The 24543-nt window shown below is 38.9% G+C and overlaps 1 protein-coding gene across 1 annotated transcript in view; it reads right to left on the bottom strand.

The window, feature by feature from the left end:
* The window catches only part of CLUL1 (clusterin like 1), a gene marked incomplete at its 3' end in the record, with an annotated part of 29141 nt that extends 6423 nt beyond the window's left edge, over window positions 1-22718 (bottom strand). The window contains exons 1-5 of the mRNA XM_082698782.1: window positions 22604-22718; window positions 21340-21488; window positions 16386-16553; window positions 14003-14435; window positions 8363-8500 (exon numbers count right to left, since the gene is read on the bottom strand). Coding sequence (XP_082554908.1) covers window positions 8363-8500; window positions 14003-14435; window positions 16386-16553; window positions 21340-21488; window positions 22604-22709 — 994 coding nt within the window. The 5' untranslated portion in view covers window positions 22710-22718. The remainder of the gene's footprint in view (window positions 1-8362; window positions 8501-14002; window positions 14436-16385; window positions 16554-21339; window positions 21489-22603) is intronic.
* Window positions 22719-24543: the final 1825 nt, after the last annotated feature.

Genomic DNA, 24543 nt, shown 5'->3' with positions numbered 1-24543 from the left:
AGTCCCAAAAGTTTATTGAACCAGGAAGAAATTGACAACCTGAATAGACCGATATCTAATAACGAGATTGAAGCAGTGATCAAAAACCTCCCAAAAAACAAGAGCCCAGGACCTGATGGATTCCCTGGGGAATTCTACCAAACCTTAAAAGAAGAAATAACACCTATTCTCCTGAAGCTGTTTCAAAAAATTGAAGCAGAAGGAAAACTTCCAGACTCTTTCTATGAAGCCAGCATTACCCTGATCCCCAAACCAGGCAAAGACCCTACCAAAAAGGAGAATTTTAGACCAATATCACTGATGAATATGGATGCTAAGATTCTCAACAAGATCCTAGCCAACAGGATCCAACAGCACATTAAAAAGATTATCCACCATGATCAGGTGGGACTCATCCCTGGGCTACAAGGATGGTTCAACATTCGCAAACCAATCAATGTGATACAACAAATTAATATGAGAAGAGAGAAGAACCACATGGTCCTCTCAATTGATGCAGAAAAAGCATTTGACAAAATCCAGCATCTTTTCCTGATTAAAATGCTTCAAAGTATAGGGATAGAGGGAACATTACTTAACCTCATCAAATCTATCGATGAAAGACCCACAGCAAATATCACCCTCAATGGGAAAAAGCTTGCAGCCTTCCCATTGAGATCAGGAACAAGACAAGGATGCCCACTTTCACCACTATGGTATATGTTTAAGAAGAGTTTGAATATTCTTTTAAAATGTCTTCACTGGCAACTTCAGAGTTGTTAACTTTTACAATAGTAATAAAAATATACATATTTTAATGACAGGGGAAGAAGATGGTGATTGCCTCATGATTTAGGCAAGAAGAATTCTACAAAGGACACTCATTTCTTCTTGTAGAGAGTACCACCCAGGCAAAAAGATTTTCATGGAACAAAGGTGAAACTTCATGCAAAATAGAATCACATGGGAAAGGAAAAAGTACAACTATATTCACAGATGATGTGATCTTGTATACAGAAAGTCCTAAAGAGTACAAATACACAGAAAACTATAAAAACTAATAATTCAGCAGAATACAAGATCAGTATTGTATTTCTATACAGTATGAACAAACCAAAAATTAAATTAAGAAAATAATTGCATTCACAATTGCATTAAAAAGAATGCTATTGGCTAGTATTTTGTTGAGTATTTTCGCATCTGTGTTCATCAAGGATATTGGTCTATAGCTCTCTTTTTTGGTGGGATCCTTGTCTGGTTTTGGGATCAAGGTGATGCTGGCCTCATAAAATGAGTTTGGAAGTTTTCCTTCCATTTCTATTTTTTGGAACAGTTTCAGGAAAATAGGAATTATTTCTTCTTTAAATGTTTGGTAGAATTCCCCCGGGAAGCCGTCTGGCCCTGGGCTTTTGTTTGTTTGGAGATTTTTAATGACTGTTTCAATCTCCTTACTGGTTATGGGTCTGTTCAGGCTTTCTATTTCTTCCTGGTTCAGTTGTGGTAGTTTATATGTTTCTAGGAATGCATCCATTTCTTCCAGATTGTCAAATTTATTGGCGTAGAGTTGCTCATAATATGCTCTTATAATAGTTTATATTTCTTTGGTGTTAGTTGTGATCTCTCCTCTTTCATTCATAATTTTATTTATTTGGGTCCTTTCTCTTTTCTTTTTGATAAGTCGGGCCAGGGGTTTATCAATTTTATTAATTCTTTCAAAGAACCAGCTCCTAGTTTCGTTGATTTGTTCTATTGTTTTTTTTGTTTCTATTTCATTGATTTCTGCTCTGCTCTTTATGATTTCTCTTCTCCTGCTGGGCTTAGGGTTTCTTTCTTGTTCTTTCTCCAGCTCCTTTAGGTGTAGGGTTAGATTGTGTACCTGAGACCTTTCTTGTTTCTTGAGAAAGGCTTGTACCGCTATATATTTTCCTCTCAGGACTGCCTTTGTTGTGTCCCACAGATTTTGAACCGTTGTATTTTCATTATCATTTGTTTCCATGATTTTTTTCAATTCTTCTTTAATTTCCTGGTTGACCCATTCATTCTTTAGAAGGATACTGTTTAGTCTCCATGTATTTGGGTTCTTTCCAAACTTCCTTTTGTGGTTGAGTTCTAGCTTTAGAGCATTGTGGTCTGAAAATAGGCAGGGAATGATCCCAATCTTTTGATACCAATTGAGTCCTGATTTAGGACCGAGGATGTGATCTATTCTGGAGAATGTTCCATGTGCACTAGAGAAGAATGTGTATTCTGTTGCTTTGGGATGAAATATTCTGAATATATCTGTGATGTCCATCTGGTCCAGTGTGTCGTTTAAGGCCTTTATTTCCTTGCTGATCTTTTGCTTGGATGACCTGTCCATTTCAGTGAGGGGAGTGTTAAAGTCCCCTACTATTATTGTATTATTGTTGATGTGTTTCTTTGATTTTGTTATTAATTGGTTTATATAGTTGGCTGCTCCCACGTTGGGGGCATAGATATTTAAAATTGTTAAATCTTCTTGTTGGACAGACCCTTTGAGTATGATATAGTGTCCTTCCTCATCTCTTATTATAGTCTTTGGCTTAAAATCTAATTGATCTGATATAAGGATTGCCACTCCTGCTTTCTTCTGATGTCCATTAGCATGGTAAATTCTTTTCCACCCCCTCACTTTAAATCTGGAGGTGTCTTCGGGCTTAAAATGAGTTTCTTGGAGGCAACATATAGATGGGTTTTGTTTTTTTATCCATTCTGATACCCTGTGTCTTTTGACAGGGGCATTTAGCCCATTAACATTCAGGGTAACTATTGAGAAATATGAATTTAGTGCCATTGTATTGCCTGTAAGGTGATTGTTACAGTATATGGTCTCTGTTCCTTTCTGATCTACCATTTGTAGGCTCTCTCTTTGCTTAGAGGACCCCTTTCAATATTTCCTGTAGAGCTGGTTTGGTAGGAGAAGAATAAATGAAACAAGATGGGATTGGAAGGGAGACAAACTACAGATTTAATATAATTCCTATCAAAAACCCTGCTGAATTTCCTCTCTGCAGACATTGATAAGCTGATCCCAAAACTTATGAGGAAAGACAAGGGACCCAGAATAGCTAAAACAACTCTGAAAACAAAAAAAAACAGGGATGCCTGGGTGACTCACTTGGTTAAGCATCTGCCTTCTGCTCAGGTCATGATCCTGGGGTACCAGGATGGAGTCCCACATCAGCCTCCCTGGTTGACAGGAAGTCTGCTACTCCCTCTGGCCCTCACCTTACTGCTCTCTCTCTCATTCTCTGTCTCTCAAATAAATAAGTAAAATCTTAAAAAAACAAACAAACAAAAATAAAAACAAACAAAAGAAAAACCCCAATGTTGCCAAAACTTCCTACAAAGCACAACAGTTAAGACAGTGTAGCATGGGCATAGGATAGACATATAGATCAATGGAATAGAACTTAGAGTTGAAATAAACCCTATTTGTTATTAATGAATTTTCAATAAGGATCCCAAGATAATTCAGTGAAGGAAAGAACAGTCTTTTTAAGAAGTAGAACTGAGACAGGGGCGCCTGGGTGTCTCGGGGGTTAAAGCCTCTGCCTTTGGCTGGGGTCATGATCTTGCGGTCCTGGGATCAAGCCCCGCATTGGGCTCTCTGCTCAGCAGGGAGTCTGCTTCCCTTCCTCTCTCTCTGCCTGCCCCTCTGCCTACTTGTGATCTCTCTCTGTCAAATAAAAAAAATTTAAAAATCTTAAAAAAAAAAAGTAGAACTGAGACAACTGAATATCCACTGCAAAAGAAAGAAACTGGATTCCCGCCTCACACCATACAAAAATGAACTAAACACATGGACTAAATATGTAAGTCTTATAGGTGAAACACATGTGTAAAATCTATGTGACCTTGGGTTAGGCAATGGCTTCTTTTAAAAAAAAAAAAATTTATTTATTTGAGACAGAGCAAGTGAGGTGAGTGGGGGGAGGGACAGAGGGAGAGGGAGAGAATCTCAAGCAGACTCCCCACTGAGCACAGAGCCTGATGTAGGGCTCTGTCTCATGACCTGAGATCATAACCTAAGATCAAAACCTGAGCTGAAATCAAGAGTCAGATGCTTAATGGACTGAGCCACCCAGGAACCTCAGCGATGGCTTCTTAGATGTAGCATCAAAATACAAAAAAGAAAAGAAGAAACAGATAAGTTAGACTTCACTAAAATGAAAAATTTTCATAATTTAAAGAGCACCATTCCAAAAGTAAAAAGGCAGCATGTGGGAATGGGAAAAAAATATTCATAGATAATATATCTGATAAGGGTTTAGTATCTAGAATATATAAAGAATTCTTATAACTCAATGATAAAAAGACAAATAACAAAATTAAAATATGGGCAAAGGATTTGAGTAGACATTTCTCCAAAGGAGATACACAGATGTTCACATGGTAGTAAATAGGTGTCCAACAGCAAGAGAGAAGTTTTGTGTTTGTTTTTTTTTTTTTTTAGATTTTATTTATTTAAAAGAGAGAGAGAGTGAGTGAGAGAGAATGGATGGGGTGGGGGCGCCTGGGTGGCTCAGTGGGTTAAAGTCTCTGCCTTTGGCTCTGGTCATGATTTCAGGGTCTTGGGATCAAGCCCTGCATCAGGCTCTCTGCTCAGCAGGGAACCTGCTTCCCTTCCTCTCTCTCTCTGCCTGCCTCTCTGCCTACTTGTGATCTCTTTCTGTCAAATAAATAAATAAATAATCTTAAAAAAAAAAAAGAGAGAATGAATGGGGTGGGGTGGGACAGAAGCAGACTCTCCTCTGAGCAGGGAGTCCACTGCTGCTGTGGGGCTGGATCCAGGACCCCACGATCACCTCCTGAGCCAAAGGCAGATGCTTCATGGCCTGAGCCACCCAGATGCCTGAGAACAAGCTTTCATTTATAAGCACATGTCAAGCCTCCACTTTGGTCATGTTTGCCAATGCCTCATTCACTAAGGACAGATCCATGGCCAAGCCAGATTTATGGACTGGAAAAATAAAAATATATATATATAATAAATATAAAATAAAATCTCTCTTGCTGGAAGTAACCACAAATTACTGTGATAATTTTGTTTTAATCTGCTATACATACATCCCCTTCTGCCTAGGAGAGCTCCCAGTTTATGCCTATTGTTCTTAAGTAATTGTTTATATACCCACATCACTTTCAAAAGAGATCTAGTTTAACTGATAATTATATGGTCTTATATAACAAAATGGGCAGAAGACAGAAGTTTCTTGGTATAAATCCATGTGCCTATCACTTCTATTAAGAAATGAAATACTACCGAAACAGATGAAGCCCCCCATTGTGCCCCTCCCACATCAAAACCCCTCTCTGTCCTCTCAAAGGGAAACTACTATTTTGAATTTGGGTGTATATATGCAGTACTAGTAATTGATATGGGAGAAGAGGAAAAGAGTCACAGTAAATATGTTTAAAATCAAGACCAAAAATGTATGGTAACTAGTGGGAAAACAAAAAAGATTTATGATGTCTTGGAAAATATTTATCAAATATAATATTTATTTATTATAAGATTTATAAGATCTTACATCTATAATTGTAGCTATGTGCTCTTAGAACAAGGGAAGAATCAAATGCTGATTGAAGAGGCAAAATTATTGTTTGGCAAAATGTAGAAGAGTTTTTTGTAATAGCAAAACATGGAAGCAACTTAAATAGACTTCAGGGGAATGGATAAATTGTGATATGCCCACACAGACTAATGGAGCAATGAATTAATGAATTAGAACACGTATTCACATGGCTAAATCTTACTATCTATACTGTGACAAGCCAAGTTGCCGAAGAACAGCTAAGCAATAATATTTTACATTGTTAAGAAAAATTACCCCAAATTTGGAAATAGGGGCCGAAGAATGACTGCATTCTTTTCAAGGATATATACAGCATTGTCCAAGAGACCCACCTGAAGCCTCTTTGATTCACTCGGGAAATGACCTTTTGTTGGGTTTACCATTTACTGGTGCTCAGGGCCAAATTCTATGTGCTTAGATGAACATTCTAAATTGAAAAGTTGCAAGTGTTTTTTGTCCAGTAGAGATATAAATTATTTTGGTCGGATACAAAACATCACTGCAAAACTTACTGTTTTATTGCCCATTAGAAGAGTAACTAGTTTTATATTTAATTTTGCAATCTAACTTCCACGTTCTATCTTTGACTATAAATTCTCCAGTCTCTCCTGTACTCCTTAGAAACAGCTTTAACACTTTGCGGATTCCCTCATTAATAGGATAAGTTCATCTTGACACTTGCTCATTTTATATTTGTATGAGTCATAGTTTTAAACTTAAAAATCATGCTTTAATAATATAAAATTAAGAACATGCAAAACATTGCTATGTGTGTTGTGTGTGTTGTATATACATGTGATAACAGTATAAAGAAAAGTAAAGGAATAATAAACACTAAATTCAAAATAAGTGTCCTTTCTGGGGGAGAAGAAGATATGATCTGGAAGGAGCACAGAGGGGGCTTCATCTCTTTGGGTAATGTTTTCTTTCTTTCTTTGACAGATGGAGATCACAAGTAGGCAGAGAGGTAGGCAGAGGGAGAGGAGGAAGCAGGCTCCCTGCTGAGCAGAGAGCCTGATGCTGGGCTCGATCCCAGGAACCTGGGATCATGACCTGAGCCGAAGGCAGAGGCTTTAACCCAACTGAGCCACCCAGGCACCCCAATGTTTTATTTCTGAATCCAGTTGTAGGCATGTGAGTTTTTGTTCTTTTATCCTCTATACCATTATAACAAAATGCATTTTATAATGAAAGCTTTAAGTTGTGTGGGAATGCAATAGAGCCTCCTTTCTTTGATGTTCTATCTATGCAGCTGCCAATTCATGCCTTCTGTGTTATCCGATGTGTACTGTAGCTAACGCAGTCCAATGTATATTGATTATCCAAGGCACTTGTACTATATTATCTGATTTCTTCCATATTTTTTCCAGTTGAATTGACCAATAATTAACATATCACTGTTTGAGTTTAAGCTGTACAGTGTGATGTTCTGATTTACATATATTGAAATAATCATTGCAATAGGCTTAGCTAATATCTATCACATCATAGAGATAAAACAGAAAGAAAACAAAATTTCTCCTTGTGATGAGAATTTAGGATCTACTTTGTTACCAACTTTTCTGTACGTCACACAGCAGTGTTAGCGAGAGTGATCCTGCCATAGCTTACCTGCTTCAAACCTCTTTATCTTAGAACTGGGCGCTTGTACCTCGTGACCGCCTCCGTCTGATTCCCTCTCCCCATCTTTGTATGATTTTATGAAAGGAAGAGATTAGTCATCAAAGCTTTTAACTGGATGAAAGGAAAGTAATGATATGTAGATGGAATGTTTGAGTGGGACTGTTTTTGTAAGTGATCAGGGTATTTGTGCGTATTTTTCTCTTATAAGAACTTCTGTTTCTGCATGCAACCTTGTAACCGTGACTTGAAAAGCAAAACCTTTATTGTACTCAATAAAAGCTAAAAAAAAAAAAAGCAAAACCCTAAATAATGAAAATCATTAGTATGGTAGACATTTCATGTAATCTGCAAAACACAGGTGTAAAATAGACACATTCTTTCCATTCTCCTTGTGATGGAACAGAGGTACAGAGTCACTGAATCAGTAATTCAGGAGAAATAACAAAAAGACCTAATTTATACTCAGCCTTCTGGCTTTTCAGCAACTCCTTCAGGGCTTTAGTGAGGTAAAAAGCAGAAGCATGGGAATCAAAATCTCTTGGGTTTTGTGAGAAAATGTGTTGGGGGGTGGCCATGGTGGGTGGGAGGGGTGACTTTAGTTACCCTTTAGGGAAAGGAGATGGGGGGAGGGCAGGAGGGGGGATAGGGAGGAGCCAGGGGAGAGAAGGATTTCTCACTTCTCTTGGAGGGGAAAGTCTATGTGGTTTCTGAGGAGGAGCCACTTTACATATTTAAATACTAATTAGTAAATAACCCACCAACTGGAAAGGGTTAATACCACTTAAAAAAAAAAAAAAAAGAACACTCATTTGGCTAATAATTTGTTTATATAATGGGAAGATTGCTTCCATTGGGGGGCTTGCTTTTTCCTTGCAGTAAGAAGAAAGGAGTGCCTAATTTGCTCCTACCTTCTCTTTTGCACACATTTAACCATAAAAAATGTCACAGCAGCAATGATGGAATCTTAAATAAGAGAAAAGGCGAGTTGGCCTACTTTTGAATAATGAAAGTTTATAAACCTACACTGAGCACCCCCAGATAGCAATAAGCATGCAAGAAAAAGTGCTCGAAGGAAAGTAGATGAACCCATGATGATTGTAAAAGTGAGATTTTGGCCTCTGACCAGAATAGCATTGAAATGCTGGAAAATAATAATTATTTACCTTCCCACAGGTAATCCTGACATTTTTGGCATCTGGCATGAAACTGGAAACATTCTGACAAATTCTGGCCAAGTTCTCCACACAGTCCTCTGTCCTGCACAGGTGACACCTTTGAATTCAGGCTTCCGAGGTTAGAATCTGCAGGTAACATAATGTTTGCACATTAATGTCATTAGAGTCTGTATTTTTTCTTTAAGATTTTATTTATTTATTTATTTATTTCACACACACACACACACACACACACACACACACACACACATCTATCACAAGTAGGCAGAGAGACAGGGGAAGAAGGCTCCCTGCTAGGCAGAGAGCCCCATGTGGGGCTCCATCCCAGGAGCCTGAGATCATGACCTGAGCCAAAGGCAGAGACCTAACCCTCTGAGCCAGCCATGCGCTCCTAGAGTCTGTATTTTAAAGGTATGGACATGATGTCATTTCTTTTTCTCACCAGTTCTTTGAAAATCTTTCTGTATTCCATCATAGGAGGGCATATAGTGGCAACCATTTGCTAGGACAATTTGACATCTATTAAAAATTGCTTATATCCTTTGATCCAACAATCACATTACTATGATTATTTGTATATGTCCCTCCTCCCCACAAAAAGGTTAAGGCATATAATTTTATTTTCTGGAAGGAATCATGAAGAATCTTTTGGAAGAGATAGCTGGTGGGGTGAGAGAAGGCAGCTTTCATTTGTTTGTTCTATATTTGAGTTATTTTTAATTTAGTGTCATTATTATTATTATTTCTGATGTCAATGCTTTAAATAAGGGATTGTGGGCCACTTTTCTCTTTGTATTTCTTTCTATTTAAAAATTTTCTGATGCTTATTTCAATTTTTTAAAGGTATAATTGAGAAGTACATTGGAGTTTCAGTGATGTTGGTGATGTCTGTTTCTAAAGCTGGGTGGTAGGCATTTCCATTCTTACTATTCCTTTTGTATTTCATAGGTATAATGTTATGGTTGATGGGTCAAAGATTTGGGAAAACATCTAAAGCTGATCAACTTTTGAGAGACCCTTTTCTTTTTCTGGAAGAATTAATAATTTATATGAAAAAATGATGTTGTAAAAAAGAAGTCTGTCCAACAGAAAATTGACACTTCTCAGCTGAGTGTTTCACATTTATTAGGATACATTTATTATTAATTTACCACATCTTAAAATGAAACATTTCATCTTGAGATGACTTGTAATGTCTGCTGCTTAAAAACCTGAGGCCCTGGTTAGATCATGTGGGGTGTAAGGCAGCCATCTCCTTTGGTTGACTACAAAGTTGTGGCCTCCCAGCTGCCTTCCAGAACTGTGCCTGTCGAATTGGTGGCATCCCCTTTCACCCCCCATCCCCCCGCCCCAGAGTTCCTGTGAGGAGTTCTGCTACAGAGCTTATCTCTAGCTTTATGTACTATTTGCTCTCTTATCCTCTCTGTTAGGGGGGACCCTCCCCGCACTGAGGGAAGGAATTTGGTCCTGTCATTTGAAATCGTGCTGTTCTTCTGTACCTTCTTCTGTCATTTTGTTCTCCATATGGTAATGGAGATAACATAATTGCCCAGTGATCTGTTTTCCTTTCTCTGGACTGAGCTCCTGAAACTCAGGGGCTGGCTGTGTTATAAACATTGTCTTAGTCTCAGCATCTTGATCAATATCTGGTATGTAGATCAGGGATGACAAATTCCAGGGTCAACTGATACCAATTTCTCATCCTGTGACATGGCAGTAACCCATCCCCGAGCCTCCAGACCCCTCTAGGCAGCTCCTTCTGGTGCCATCACTCATATCAAACATCTACTCTCCCCACCTGCCTCTGCCTCCCCGCCCCACTCATAGGGAAAATTAAAGTCAGCAAATGCTCTCTCAGGTTGGATTAGAATTCATATCTCCTGGTGTCTGGCACTGTACCAAGCTACTACGTCACATAGTTTTATTGAACATAATCTTATCTATCCTTTCCAGGGATTTATAAGGCAAGAGAGGACAACTACAAGAGCTATTTTACTCTTTCAACAGATACAGGAATTGAGGTTTAGAAATATCAAAGTAGGAAAGAAATTCTCCCATATGAAGACTAAAAAACTTATAAAAAGATTGAAAACCAAAATATTTCAGATTTTTTTTTTCTAAGTAGGCTCCAGACCCATCATGGGGTCTAACACAAGACATGACTCACAACCCTGAGAGCAAGACCTTAGCTGAGATTAAGAGTTGGATTCTTAACCAACTAAGCCACCCGGGTGTCCCAGTGTTTCAGATTTTTACTATTGCTTCTTTTCTTTTAATAGTGTTCATTATTCAATTTTAGCTATTTTTCTAATTTTAGCTCTTAGGACAATCTTGATAAATGAAGCCCATCCATGAAGGTTGTTAGAAAACACAGCGATCACTCAGTCACTATTGGGCATTGTAACTGACAGGAGGCTTGTATTAGTTCCCTGTTACTGTTGTAACAGATTACCACAAATTTAGTAGCTTAGAGTGACACCAGTGGTTTTCTGGTTCTATAGGTCAGAAGTTTGAAATGGATCTCACTGGCCTAAAATCAAGATGTTGGCAGCGATTTTCTTTTCTGGAGGCTCTAGGGGAGAATCCATTTCTTTGCCTTTCTAATTTCTAAAGGCCAACTAGAGTCCGTGGCTCCTAGGCCCCTTCCTCCACCTGCAAAGCCAGCAAAGTAGGGCCAAGTCCTTCTCATGCTACCATCTCTATAGATTCTATTCTGCCCCCCTTCCACTTCTTTTTTTTTTTTTTTTTTTAAGATTTTATTTATTTGACAAAGAGAGATCACAAGTAGGCAGAGAGGCAGGCAGAGAGAAAGAGAGAGAGAGAGAGGAGAAAGCAGGCTCCCTGCCTAGCAGACAGCCCGATGCAGGACTCGATCCCAGGATCCTGAGATCATGACCTGAGCTGAAGGCAGAGGCTTAACCCACTGAGCCACCCAGGCGCCCCCTCCTTCCACTTCTAAGAATCCCTGTAGCCACATGGATAATTCAGAATAATCTCCCTATTTTAAGGTCAGCTGACAAGCAACCTCAATTCCATCTGCAAACTTTCCCCTTGCCGTGGAACACAATATATTCACAGGTCCTGAGGATTAGGGTGTAGATATCTATGGGCAGCTAGTATTCTGTCTACACAGGGCAAAGCTCAAAATATCCTCTCTTTAGGCAGATTTTCCAGGAGTGTTAGGTGTATGGTTCAGCTACCACCTGTCCAGAAAAGTAACAGAAACCATTTGCAAATACCCTAGAGCCCCTGCGTGTCTCTTCTTGATAAATAGTCCACAGGTGCTAATCAGAGCAGAGAGCACCTCTGTGGAGCTACCTGGGCACTGAACGGTTAGGGAAGGGATAGCAGAGGAAAAAAAATATAAGGGTGGGACATGGCTTTTTTGTTTTTGTTTTTCCTATTTGCATTTACATTCCCTTTGCATGACAGGGCACTCTGATATGTGGGTCTCCTTCAAAGTGGAAGCTGTGCAGAGGTCCAGCTGAGCCGGGACTGGTCCTGGGCTGTGAGAATGGGGAGGAAGCTGGGGCAGAACTGGTGGAAACCTGCATTATTAGTCTGTGGGGTGGGAGGGAATTGCTATGATTAGGAAGTTATTTTGATTTCAAAGTGAATGAATCACTCTTCACTCCTGTGCACATTTGAATGCAGCAACCCACGTATAAGGTTGTACACAATGTGAAAGATGGGGGTCATTATTTTGTTCTAATGAACACATTTTGAATATTCCCCAACAATTGCCGTCTGTTTAAAAGTTCAGGCAAAAATAATTTAATATCACCCCAGCATTGATCTATTTAGTCTACTGCATTGATGCTTTTCCTGAATATTGGAAACCTTAGAATAGAATACCAGAGAAAACATCTGACTTACAAGAAAGTCTTCCAGAACCTGAAATAGAACCCCAAAAGGATTCCAGTAATGATGGCTGTTCTCTGCTCAAGAAACAATGGGATGGGAAGGATATCATGTGTTGTTTTTTGGCTTCAGTTTCTGGTACTGTGAGGTTGATCCCTTCTGTATAGAGACCAGTGGTGCAATATCATGGTAATTTTGAGAATTTCATTCAGATGTTGCCAGGTACAGCTGATATAATTAGGGGAAATAGCTAGAAGGAACCCATTTCTTTCTACATACAAAAAGCTGTGAGTTGGGGCACCTGGGTGGCTCAGTGGGTTAAAGCCTCTGCCTTTGGCTCAGGTCATGATCCCAGGGTCCTGGGATCGACCCCCACATTGGGCTCTCTGCTCAGCTTCTCTGCTTCTCTTCCTCTCTCTCTGCCTACTTGTGATCTCTGTCTGTCAAATAAATAAATAAAATCTTAAAAAAAATAAAGCTGTGAGTAATTAATATATACAACTTGGAGAGTTTGGAGAGAAGTATAAACCCGTGAAACCATCAGCACAGTCTATGCTATAAACCTATCCATCATTTCCAAAAATATTCTCCTGCCATCTTATTATTATTATCACCATCATTATTAAGAATGCTTAATGTAAGACCTACATTTCTTGGGAAATTTTAAAGTATGCAGTACTGTGTTTGTAACGATAGGCACTATCCTGCAGAGTTGGACTTCTAAGTTTAGGACTTACTCATCTTGCATCACAGGAATTTTGTACTCTCTGACCAATACCTCCTCATTCTCCCTCCACTCAGCTCCCAGCAACCCCATTCTACTCTCTGCTGCCATGACTTTGACTAGTTTAGATTCCTCATATACATGGTATCATATAGCATCTGTCCTTCTGTGTGTGGCTTGTTTCAGTCGGCATAATGTCCTCCAGGTTGATTCACGTTGTTACAAATGGCAGGATTTCTAGAGGGAGCCCACATTATTTTTCATGTCAGAGGGGAGCATTCTTTCCCGTGGGCTTATGGTCCATAAGACATAAGTCTAAGGAAATGTACATCCTACCTTGGCCCCCCAAGCAGCTCTCGTTTCTGAGATGCTGTTTCCCAGCCACTCCACAGAAGCCCAAGGAAGCTATCTCTTTCTGCCTGAAAACGCACAGCAGCATTATGCTTCCAATGTGGAATATCTTGGGGGCACGTTTGGCATCAGTAGAAGGCAATTCTTATCCTTTACCGTTATTCTGGTTTCTGTAGTTTTGGGTTTGTCAGTGAGCATCTTCTGTGGTTTTATACATAAATGTTACGATTTAAAGGATTATGGCAGTGAGACTCTGTGGAGAGCACTCAGCATGACCTGGTTCATACGGGACACCAGGCTCCTAACCAGACTGAGAGCGGAGGAGTCTAGACTGATTTTTAAAGAAACCCCCTGATGTTCAAGCAGAAAAGAGCTGAGCATATCTACATGACTTTCAATAAAGGAGGCAACTGTTCTGTTCAACTTCTCACACTGCTAACATTTTCTTTCTCAGCTTTGAAAATTTGCTTTAAAAAGAGATACCAGCCCCTCAGGGCTCTTGACAGTGATGGAGGAGGGATGGTGTTTGGCAGACTTCAAAGCTTCCTCAAAGAGGCTCTGAAACTGATACCCTATAAATTGTCACTCTCAGAAACACTGAACAATGACTTAGAAATGTCTACTCTTTCCAAAGGTAAACAAAGCTTGACCTTAGTATTGACATCTAAGTAAAGCTGTCTTTTAATACTTGCCTTTGCCTTGTTTTGGTAAATCCTCTATTGTATTCAGTGTCTCCGTGATTGTTGTGCTGATACTGTGATAAATAGAGAGACTGAAATTATAAAACAGCTGGAAGAAGCTGGGAATGTCCCAGCTTTGTACGGGATCCAGTGTTGCCCTTGGCTCTTGGGATAAAGCTGGAAGAAAGTTAGGCTGCATTAAGTCCGTATCTGACATGAAATATGATTGAAAATTTTGGTCAAATTCTTGCTGCATCTGTTTGAAGACGTTAAGACTTCTGTTAAAGAGAATTCTCACATCCACAGTCAGCTGGCTGAACACATTCTCTATTTGAGCCATTTGTGTATCCTCCTCAATGAACTTTTCACCCACAGGGAGATCTTTTTCATTATCCTCATGAAAAGGAAACAGGTATTGATATATCTTCCTGAAAAACTGTTCGACCTATGGGGTGGAGGACAAAAATGGAATAAGAAATTAATTTCCTTTCTGGATCATTTCTTTTTTTAAAATCGATTTTATTTTATTACTTCTAAATGGAAAAAAATAATTGACACAGACCATTTCTTATTGTAGATTTTAAAGTCAGTTTACACTGGTCATTCTAAATCAAAAACAATTCTGGGCAAGCTAGGAAATGGTGACTCCTTTTAAGATAATGTATTAACACTCTTGTATCTTTGACTTTGATTGTGGAAAGAGGATCTGACATTCTTCCCAAGACCTAAAAAGGCCAAATCTTCAGTATTGCTGACAAGCCACACCTGATAGACTGGCAGTGGTTGGGATGCTGTGGTCTAAGTAGAACAGTCTAGGTTTTCCCAAAACTCTGAAAAAGGCTCTTGTCTTTCACCTCTGTCTTAGGGTTTGGGCTGGAGGTTGGTTTGTTTCATTCAGTGGAATGTCGTTAGTGACTTTACGGTCTCTTCTTTCTTGTCTCATAAATTAGTCCATGAAAAGGTAAAGATAAACACATTCATGCTATATTATAGATGCCTGATAGAGTTAAATAGGTTACTTAGGGACGTTTATATATTAGTAGCGATCAAAGCCTTCCCTGGTTATTGTCAAAGAAATGAAGCTCTAATTGTAGAATTTTTATACTCAGTGGAAGAATTTTTCAGCAGTCACACCATGCTTTCCATTTATATGGTGCCTAATTTTGTGCCAGACCACAGTTGCCCTTATATGGTAGTGATGTGGCATGCTGACTGTTATGGTGCATACCAACTAACATCACAACACTAGCATCCCAGTCCTGTTCAAAGAATTCTCCAGGAACTCTTAGATTACTCATGCCTTCCTCAAAAAGTAATCTGGGTTGATTGTCTGCTCCTCTCTCTGCCAGCTTCTATTTCCCTGAATCCATCCACAAACACAAACCTTAAAGCCCCATGAAACTTTCATCAAATCACACAACTGGCATAGTCAGGAATGGTTCCCAAATCTCCTGCCTTCCAGCCAGTGCTCAGTCCACCATATTCTGGTATAATGGAGAATGACTGGGGCTATAAAAACAGAGCAGATGCAATTAACAGTGGTGGCAAATTAACTTGGCAAATGTATTGTCCTAGGGGTTTCTCCCTCTATAATTGGGTATGGCACTGCCAAGTCAGGAACATACTCTAATTAGTGCATGCTCTGATATGGAGAGGGAGATTTCACTGCCTTTCATATTGAGCTCACTTCTTGAAAGGAAGAGAAATGCAGGCCAATACAATAGGAGCCTTTCATGGGGCAGAGCTCATCCTATTCAGGTCACCACCCTCTGTGATTCCCTCTGCCCAGATGATAGCCAAAGGGAACAAAAAGAAAACATGCCAGTCCTATGGGACTTGTGTAGGTATGGCTAAAGAGGATGTGAAAGTGTGCATATGTGTGTATTTCCAGAAGAGGGCAAGCCTATCGAAAGAGAGATTCAGGAGGCTGAAATGTCTTCAAATGTTTTGCCTACAGGGGAAAAAATTCAAGCAGGTTGAAATCAGAGACTGTGATACTATTATTCAGAATTCAATTCAGCATTTATTAGATACCTGCAATGCTTACATGAAGACAGATAACACATTATGGTCCCTGGCCTCAAAGAGCTTACAATCGAATGGGAACATGTTCACAAATAACAAGAGGCAGAAAGATTCAGAATATTGCTAACAGAGATACATACAGTGTCATTATAGGGAGAGACAAACACTGAATGGCTATTTGATCTGATAAGTTGAATGTACGTAGGAGGTTCATACATAAGCAAGCATGAATGTTAGATTCTAGATTGTAAAAGGCTAATATCAGGTCAGGCATCTCTATTCTAAATAGTAAAATAAATTAATTTTTAAGAATTAAACTGGGGTGGGTACTTTCAGAATTCTGAAACCTTGAGCTCTATTTTTCCCTTACCGTATTTTTCACAGAAGCCCCACTAGGTTGGCAGGTTGTATAAAATCTCATGCAGTCATTCTCTAGGCAAGTCTTGCATTCATCCCAGGAACCTGTCAAAGACACCTGACATAGGCTTTCTTCTTCTTCCAGATGTTCCTGCACTTCATTCATGAGTTTTAGGGCTTCCTAATTAAAAAGGAGAAACAAACATCCTATTTTCATCTCATAATTCTCTGTGTGTACCATAGCTGATTTTTTGAAATATGCATATTCTGATGTACTTCTTCATTCTTTCTTCTGGCCCCTGGCTGCTGGCAGAGCTTGAATCTGCCTTTCTGTTTGATTAAGAAACGAGCACTGTTTGATCCCGACTAGGGACTGCAAATCTCCATCTATCCATTCGTGCATTCAACACCTATTTCTTGAGTACTCGTGAAGGGACAGACATTGCACTAGATGTGGGTGAACCATGACATGGTCCATCTCTGGGGGACGACTATAATTTACTTGTGTGCTTGTCTGTCTCTACATCTAGTTCTTGGAAGATGTGGAAAGTGGGCTTTAAAGCTTATAGAGCTTACAAATGTATGTCCCTTATTTATGCTGCCTTTAATTTTTGTATGTGCTTAAACATTGCGCGAAAGTACAACTCTTGTATATCAAATCAAATCTGCCCAGCAAGTTACAATTTAATTGCAGAGATGTTGTATTATGGGGGCAGAGGTGGGCATGCGGGGGTGGTGTGGGGGGGTGCGGTCTTTCTTCTCGTCTCTATTCCAAGTGCTCCCCCTCGTGGTGCCTTGCTGAATGTGTCCAGGTCCCGCTCTGGGTGAAAACGGAATCCGGCAGAAAGGACACCTGCCTCTGAGAATCTCAGTCCTGCCCCAGGACCTCCCTCAAGGCCAGCACCCCTGCCTAGATTCCTGACCTCCTTGCGTATGTGGACTTTTTTTTTTAAAGGAAAATTTTTAGGATTTTATTTTTTTTTATTTGACAGAGAGGGAGAGAGAGAGAGAGAGAACGCAAGCAGGGAGCGCAGCAGGCAGGGTTGGGAACAGCAGTCTTCTCGCTGAGTGGGGAGCCTGATGCAGGGCTTGATCCCAGGACCCCGGGATCATGACCTGAGCCAATGGCAGATGCCCAACCAACTGAGCCACCCAGGCATCCCCCACATGTGGACTTTTGAAGACTGGCTCCCTTCAAGCCTGAGACCTAGTTCAGGGGACTGACAAGGTAAAATGGATTCCTTCATCACCCAGTCTCAGGGCTAACAGTGACTCCCTTAAGTGAAAAACACACGAGGGAGCAAAGTTCATGTACTTAAAACCAATTTCGTATGCATTTTTACCTAATGGAAGAGAAAAGGAAATTACCCTTCCCTGTCATTAACATGCCAAAAAACCATGTGAGCCCCGAGAATCTTTTGAGGATTTTTCTTATCTCCTCGGGCATTGCAGAACAATTTTGGATTCCTACATCTTCTCAAGAAATTCACCCCACCATGGGAGGAAACAATACTTCCCACATTTCCTAAGTCAGTCCCAGTTTTAAATATCCTCTTCATGGTCACCGTAAACCAAAACCCCACTATTTCCGATTCTAAACTACACTCGCTGTGTCCCTTTGGGCAAATTGCTTAACATCTCTGAGCCTCAATATCTTCCTTAGCAAATAGGAATAGCAATAGGATTTGCCTCTTAAGGCTTTGTATTAAGTGAGATAAGCAAGCAAGCTACCTAGTATGATATTATCTGTTTCCTTCCACTCGCCTCCAAGACCACAACAAATACCTGTCACCAAATCAACCTGTCCCAAGTGTTGGTAGTGAAATGTTGTGGTGGAGGAAGATCTCTGGTTTAGGAATGCCCTGCCCATTCCTTTTGTTTCCCCCCCTAGATGTCCCACCGACTCTTCCTGTAGTTTACAGTGTGTCAAAGTCCCATATAAATTTGGTGTGAGGTTCAAATCACTTTATGCCCCACCCCCAGGGCTTCCCACTTTTAGTTAGTTTCAGATGTTCTCGATAAATATCAGTAGGGAGGGGCTGTGGAGGGGTCCATGATGACACTGGGTCCCCTTAGGGTAGGTGGTGCTCTGTGCTGGGAGACTAGGGGCACCAATCTCATATTTGCTAAGTCATAATTTATCTAAAATATCCTTTATCCTCACTTTAAAGTAATTTTGGGGAGGGAGACTCAGAGTTAAATGGGTTTTTCCATTTTTAAGTGGACTTTTTGAGTATCCACACCTTAACTGACATTTGCTTAGCTGACCCACCCCTAATTGGAGCATTCTTTTCATAGTTCTATACCCTTGGCTTTTGGGGAGGCAGAGGGAAGGGAAAAAAACAAAGCCATTGGGTCCCAAAGACAAACAAGCGCTGCCCACTGACTTTCTCCCCAGTCATTCATTACAGTGCTGGATTACCAAGTTCATGAACATCATGAGCTCGGTTTCCTTAGCTGTAAAGTGAAAGTAATGGGTTACACAGATGTTGGAAGGATTACATGTGATACTGTGTTTTTTTTAAAGGGGCTTTAAATGCTCTTGAGTGTCATTATTCCCCAGGGCCAGCTCACAAACCCACTGAGGAAGAATCCAGCTCTGGGGGCTTCCACAATTTCCTCATAAGGAGCTATTTTCAGTTTCCTTAGATCTTTTGCTTGCTGCCCAAAGGGAGGAGGGCTTGCAGCTGTTAATCAGGTGACCTTCTTTCTTTGCAAGGGACCCTATGTGACAAGGGGTGTGGCCACAACATCAACCAGTCTGGTGACAGCCTCATAGGTAGGATTGGGGTCAGACTGTCACACAGCCCTGCTCCAAAGGCTTAAGGGACGGCCAGAGGCCACCGTGCTCAGAAATAAAGAATTCCAGCAACTCCCTGCAGTTTGGGGGCCCCCAGTTCACATGTAGGGGGAAATATGAAAACTTCCATCTTTATGTTTTAACATAAAATTGATGGTAGGGGAAGGAGACATGGTGAGTTCTTCAATGGGTATAGAGTTTTGGTTTTGCCAGAGAGAAGGGTTTCTGGAGCTTGGTTGCACAGTGGTATGTAGGTACTTAACACTAGTGAACTATAACACATAAAAAATGGTTAAGATGGTTGATGTGATGTTATATATATTTTACCACACCTACAACTTTTTAAAAATAAAATTTAAAAGTAATTGACTCTCAAGTAAAAATTTAAAATATTTTCCAAATTATTTCTGTTATAGTTTTGATTTCTTCTTTAAGGGTAACGTTGGAAAATAATTTTAAAAAATAATTGAAGTGTTTTGAATGTTATGTTCATTGTTAATGGTATTAAACTGGGAGCCATGCTATGCTCATAATTTAGAAATATTTTAAGGTTTGTACTGTAACATATGAACAATTTTTAACAGTCCCTGTGGACATTTGGATGTATAATTGACCCTTGAAAACATGGGTTTGAATGCATGGGTCCACTACATGTGGATTTTTTTCTATAAATACAAGACAGTACTGTAAATGTATTTTCTCTTCTCAATGATATCCTTAATATTTTCTTCTTTATTGTAGGAATACAGTATATAAGGGAAATAACACACAAAACGTGTTATTTGACTATTTATGTTATTGGTAAGGCTTCTGTCAACAGTAGGCTATTAGTAATTCAATTTGGGGGAAGTTAAAAGTTACATGCAGATTTTTGACTGGAGGTCAGACCCCTTTCTCCTGCATTGTTCGAGTCAACTGTAATGTGTATTTCCCTTTGCTAAGTAAGGTTCATAGTTTGAACTACAGCGATTAACTAAAGGCATTTGAATAAAGGATTATGCTGAGGTACTATTTAGTATACACTAGGACTGTCTTGTGGTGCCATCACATGTCACCAACTGCTCAGTAGGACCCTGGGGAAGTGGGGCCCTCCATGTTCACAGAGCATAGACACTGGTTCCCTTTCTCTTTATTCCCTTGAAGCTGATTGCAATGAATTGCCAATTTAAGAGGATGCAGGTAAATGATCCTTTTATTATCTAGTTTTAACTAGACTAGCCTTCACTAAATGGACAAGTGGTTTTAAAAGATTCCTGAAAAAAAAAAATCTAGCAGATTAAAAAATATGAATAATTTCAGCTCAGATAGATAAGAAGCAAATGGCAGAGCTGATACTTCTTCATTATAAGCTCTTTTTTGGTCATGTGACAAAGTAAAACTGTGATCTAATTAGATCTGGGAATCGGCTAAAAAGAATTTCAGAATACAGGGCACCTGGGTGGCTCAGTGGGTTAGACCTCTGCCTTCAGCTAAGGTCATGATTTCAGGGTCCTGGGACTGAGCCCCTCATTAGGCTTTCTCCTCAGCGGGGACCCTGCTTCCTCCTCTCTCCCTGCTTGCCTCTCTACCTACTTGTGATCTCTGTTTGTCAAATAAATAAAATATATTTTTTTAAAAAGTAAAAAATAAAAAATAAAAAAATTCCAGAATACTATCTAGAAGATTATTTCAAATATGGACTGAATACCCACTCTGGCAAGTGATGAACCTCACCCTTGAGATGTTAATGATTACAATTCATGTGTGTAATTTATAAATAAATTAATGTATATAAATTTAGGAGTGAATGTGAATAATAATTTTAGTAATAGGGATGGGAGATCAAAAACCTTTGGAAACCACAGAACTAGCCTGAAATTTTTTCTGTGACACTTTTGAAACAATATCCCAAGTCAGAAGGAATTAAGATAAAGTCTTTTTAAGAAAGTAGCACTTCCCTAACAGACAAATCCCCTAAATTCCTGGATTTGGAGTCCTGCAAAGGTCTACTCTGCCAGGACTGTGTTCTTAAGAAATTTGAAATTTCCTCAAACTTTTCCTCTACTAAGAGCTGCTGTCCAAAAAATGCATTATTAGGGGAAAGAAGTAATTTATCCATTGCACTAAGAAATGCAATATTTATGGTCTAGCTGTATTTAAGAACAGGTGCTATTCTCAATTACTGTACCTGCTTTTCTTCTCTGCATTTCTTCAGGGTTTTCATCAGATTGGTATGTTCCTCCTCTCTTCTTTCCATCATGGTTTTCATCTGCTTTATACCAATCAAAGCCTTCTTCACCTCTTCCTCCACATCTATGTCTCCAGCCTCAGAAAAACCTAAAAGATACATTGTAGTTTTTTCCTTTGAGATCTGATTAGATTACAATGTATCAGAGTTACAATGAATTCACCAACTTTTCACTGTCAGACTTTTACCACATCAGACTCTGAAAGCAGATGACAACAAATCAGCTGTCAGCTGCCACATGGACACAGCTGCCACATAGAGGATACCTTCTAGTCCTTGCTTCTGAACTAGATGAGTCAGAGTTCACTTAACCTCATTCTTGTCATTTTCCTCAGGGCCTTTTTCCATGTATCCTTTTTTTTTTTTTTTCCCCTTTCACTTAAAACTCAAGTGTGTTATATTAGAAAAATATTGAAATCTTCTTCACAGACTATTTATATTAAATGCCCAACTGGGAACCTCAAACACAGTGAACAATTTCCCGTTCTTTCAGCTTTAATTGCCTCTCCAGGAGGCATCAAACCTAGAAAGTATCTCATATAATGCAAGGTTCTTTAATAACCTACTGGACTTCTCTTACACAACTTTAATAAGCCTGTAGTGGGCATGAAGTTCATTATCATCCTCTCTTTGCAGTAGTCAATGTGGCTTCCAAAGGAGCTTATGCTTGCTTCCAAATTTAATATTACACATCCCTAAAGCGACATTTTAACTAATATATTCAGTACTCAAAACATGTACTATCAAGCAAAGGTTACAAGTTACGGAGCATAGACCAACTAGATTCGATGTCATTATAACCCGTTCTTCCTCTATGTCAAGAATAACTACACAGATTACTTTAATTGTTTAAATTTTTCAAGTGCTAGAAAAGAATTTCACTGCTCATTAAAACTGTGCTTAGAGGACACCAAACATCTGGACGATACCAAGAAATGCAGTCCAAAAGTTGGCAAGTTTTATCTGTATGATAGCAAACATCTGGATATGTGAACCTTCTCAGATACTCGACTGGAATTTTCTATTTTTATTCCAGATGTTTGGCGTCATGTCTACTTGGTTTAAGTGCCTAGAGAACCTCTCACTGTGAAATAAGAAGGCCGAAATGAACACGGTTATCTCTCAACTGTAAATCACTGCAAATGCCAGGAGGACATGCAAACAGGCAAACAGGACACAGCACAGATAAAGAAACCAAACTTACCCTTCAGGTTTCCGTGGGTATCGGTTTTGTCCTTCCAAGTAGGCGCACAGTGACAATCTTTCAACCATAGCAGATACACAATAAACACCAAGAGTGATGGCTTCATGTTCCTGCTGTTACTGCAAAGGAAAAATAAACCTGTACCAAATGCCTTCAATTAGGTTCATTTTCGCCAGCATCAATTGAAAACACATGGTGATCCAAAGCATTTTTCTGTCAATTTTTCTTTATGACTTTAGACAAGTTATGCTAATATGCCCGAGACATAAGGAGACTTGGAATATAAATTTTAAAAAAGACAACCCAAGTCCCTATTTTGTTTACATTTTTTCTGACAGCTAAATAAGATCATCATCTGAAGTATTTGAACTTCAAGATAATGAATAGTATGGATCACAGCCCCATAGAATTCATACCTCATTTTATGTTCTTGTCAATAGTAAACATCCTGAAGCACAGAATTAGTTAAAATTCTGAGTTCAAGCAAGTTTTTACCTAGGTAAAAATAGCCTCACAGATTTTTCCCATATGTCTTATAAAACCATCAAGATATATAAATAGTGCACAATTAAATTTTTTCTTCTCAGATAATGAATTTCCTTTTAAATTCAATTTGATGTGCTTTTTAAATAAACATTCCAAATATAAATGTATGCTTTTTAAAAAAAAGCTCCTCAAGCCCCCCAAAACTCCCACAAATGTATACTTTAATGAAGTTAAATATATAAAATAAATTAGTTATTAACTTCTCCCAAAGGGATATTTATCTGCATTTTGTATATTTGTTATTTTGGAACACATTTTTTGCTATTTAATCAATATTTGGATTATCTTTTTAATAAAATAACACCAATACTAGTAGCTACAAAGTTATCACATTTTACATAAATCTAGATCTATCATTTGAACTAAGTCTTCTCTTTCTGTTAAGATCCTGTTTATAAAATGAAGCCTGTTAATATATTTACCACTAACTTTGCAGTATCTCTCCAGTGAGGTTGCCACCAGCTTCTGAAAGGTCCTTCACTTTTCTCTGATTTAATTTTGATCCGTGTCAGGGATTTAGCCTTGTTCTATTAATTTGATGACACAGTTCTTAATCCTATTTACCTAACATTTTGAGATTAAGAGTATGGTTTAAAATTTGGTAGGATTTAGATAGAAACACTAGAGGGCGGGCTGTGCACGTGATCAGGAACAATGACCCTGAGTTACTGCATTTTACACAATTTTTATTTTTAATTTAAAGTATAGTTGACATACAATATTACATTAGTTTTCAGGGAAACAGCATAGTGGTTTGACATTTATACACCTTATGAAATGATCATCATGATAAGTCTAGTTACCATACATCTGTCACCATACGAAGTAATTGTAATATTATTGACTATATTACCTATACTATAATAAATATAAATGTAAGTAATGCTGCAATAAACATAGGGGTGCATATATCTTCTTGAATTAGTGTTCTCATTTTCTTCAGATCAATACCTAGAAGTGGAATTACTGAATCATATGGCAGTTTTTAATTTTTTGAGGAACTTCCATGCTGTTTTCCACAGCAACCGCACCAATTTATATTCCCACCAACAGTGCTTGAGGGTTCCTTTTTCTTCCCATCCTTGCCAACACTTGTTATTTCTTTTTGATACTAGCCATTCTGATGGGTGTGAGGTGACATCCCATTGGGGTTTTGATTTGCATTTCCCTGATGATTAGTTATTTGAGCATCTTCTCATGTTTCTGTTGACCATCTGCATGTCTTCTTTGAAAAAATATTTATTCAGGCCTCTGCTCATTTTTTAATCAGACTGTGGGGTTTTGGGTATTAAGTTGTATGAGTTCTTTGCACATTTTGGATATTAACCCTTATCGAATATATCATTTGCAAATATCTTCTTCCATTCAGTAGGTTCCCTTTTAGTTTTTTTTTT

The sequence above is a fragment of the Mustela nivalis genome (assembly GCF_964662115.1).
Source record: "Mustela nivalis genome assembly, chromosome: 14".
NCBI lineage: Eukaryota > Metazoa > Chordata > Mammalia > Carnivora > Mustelidae > Mustela > Mustela nivalis.
This window is presented reverse-complemented; position numbering and strand designations above follow the sequence as displayed.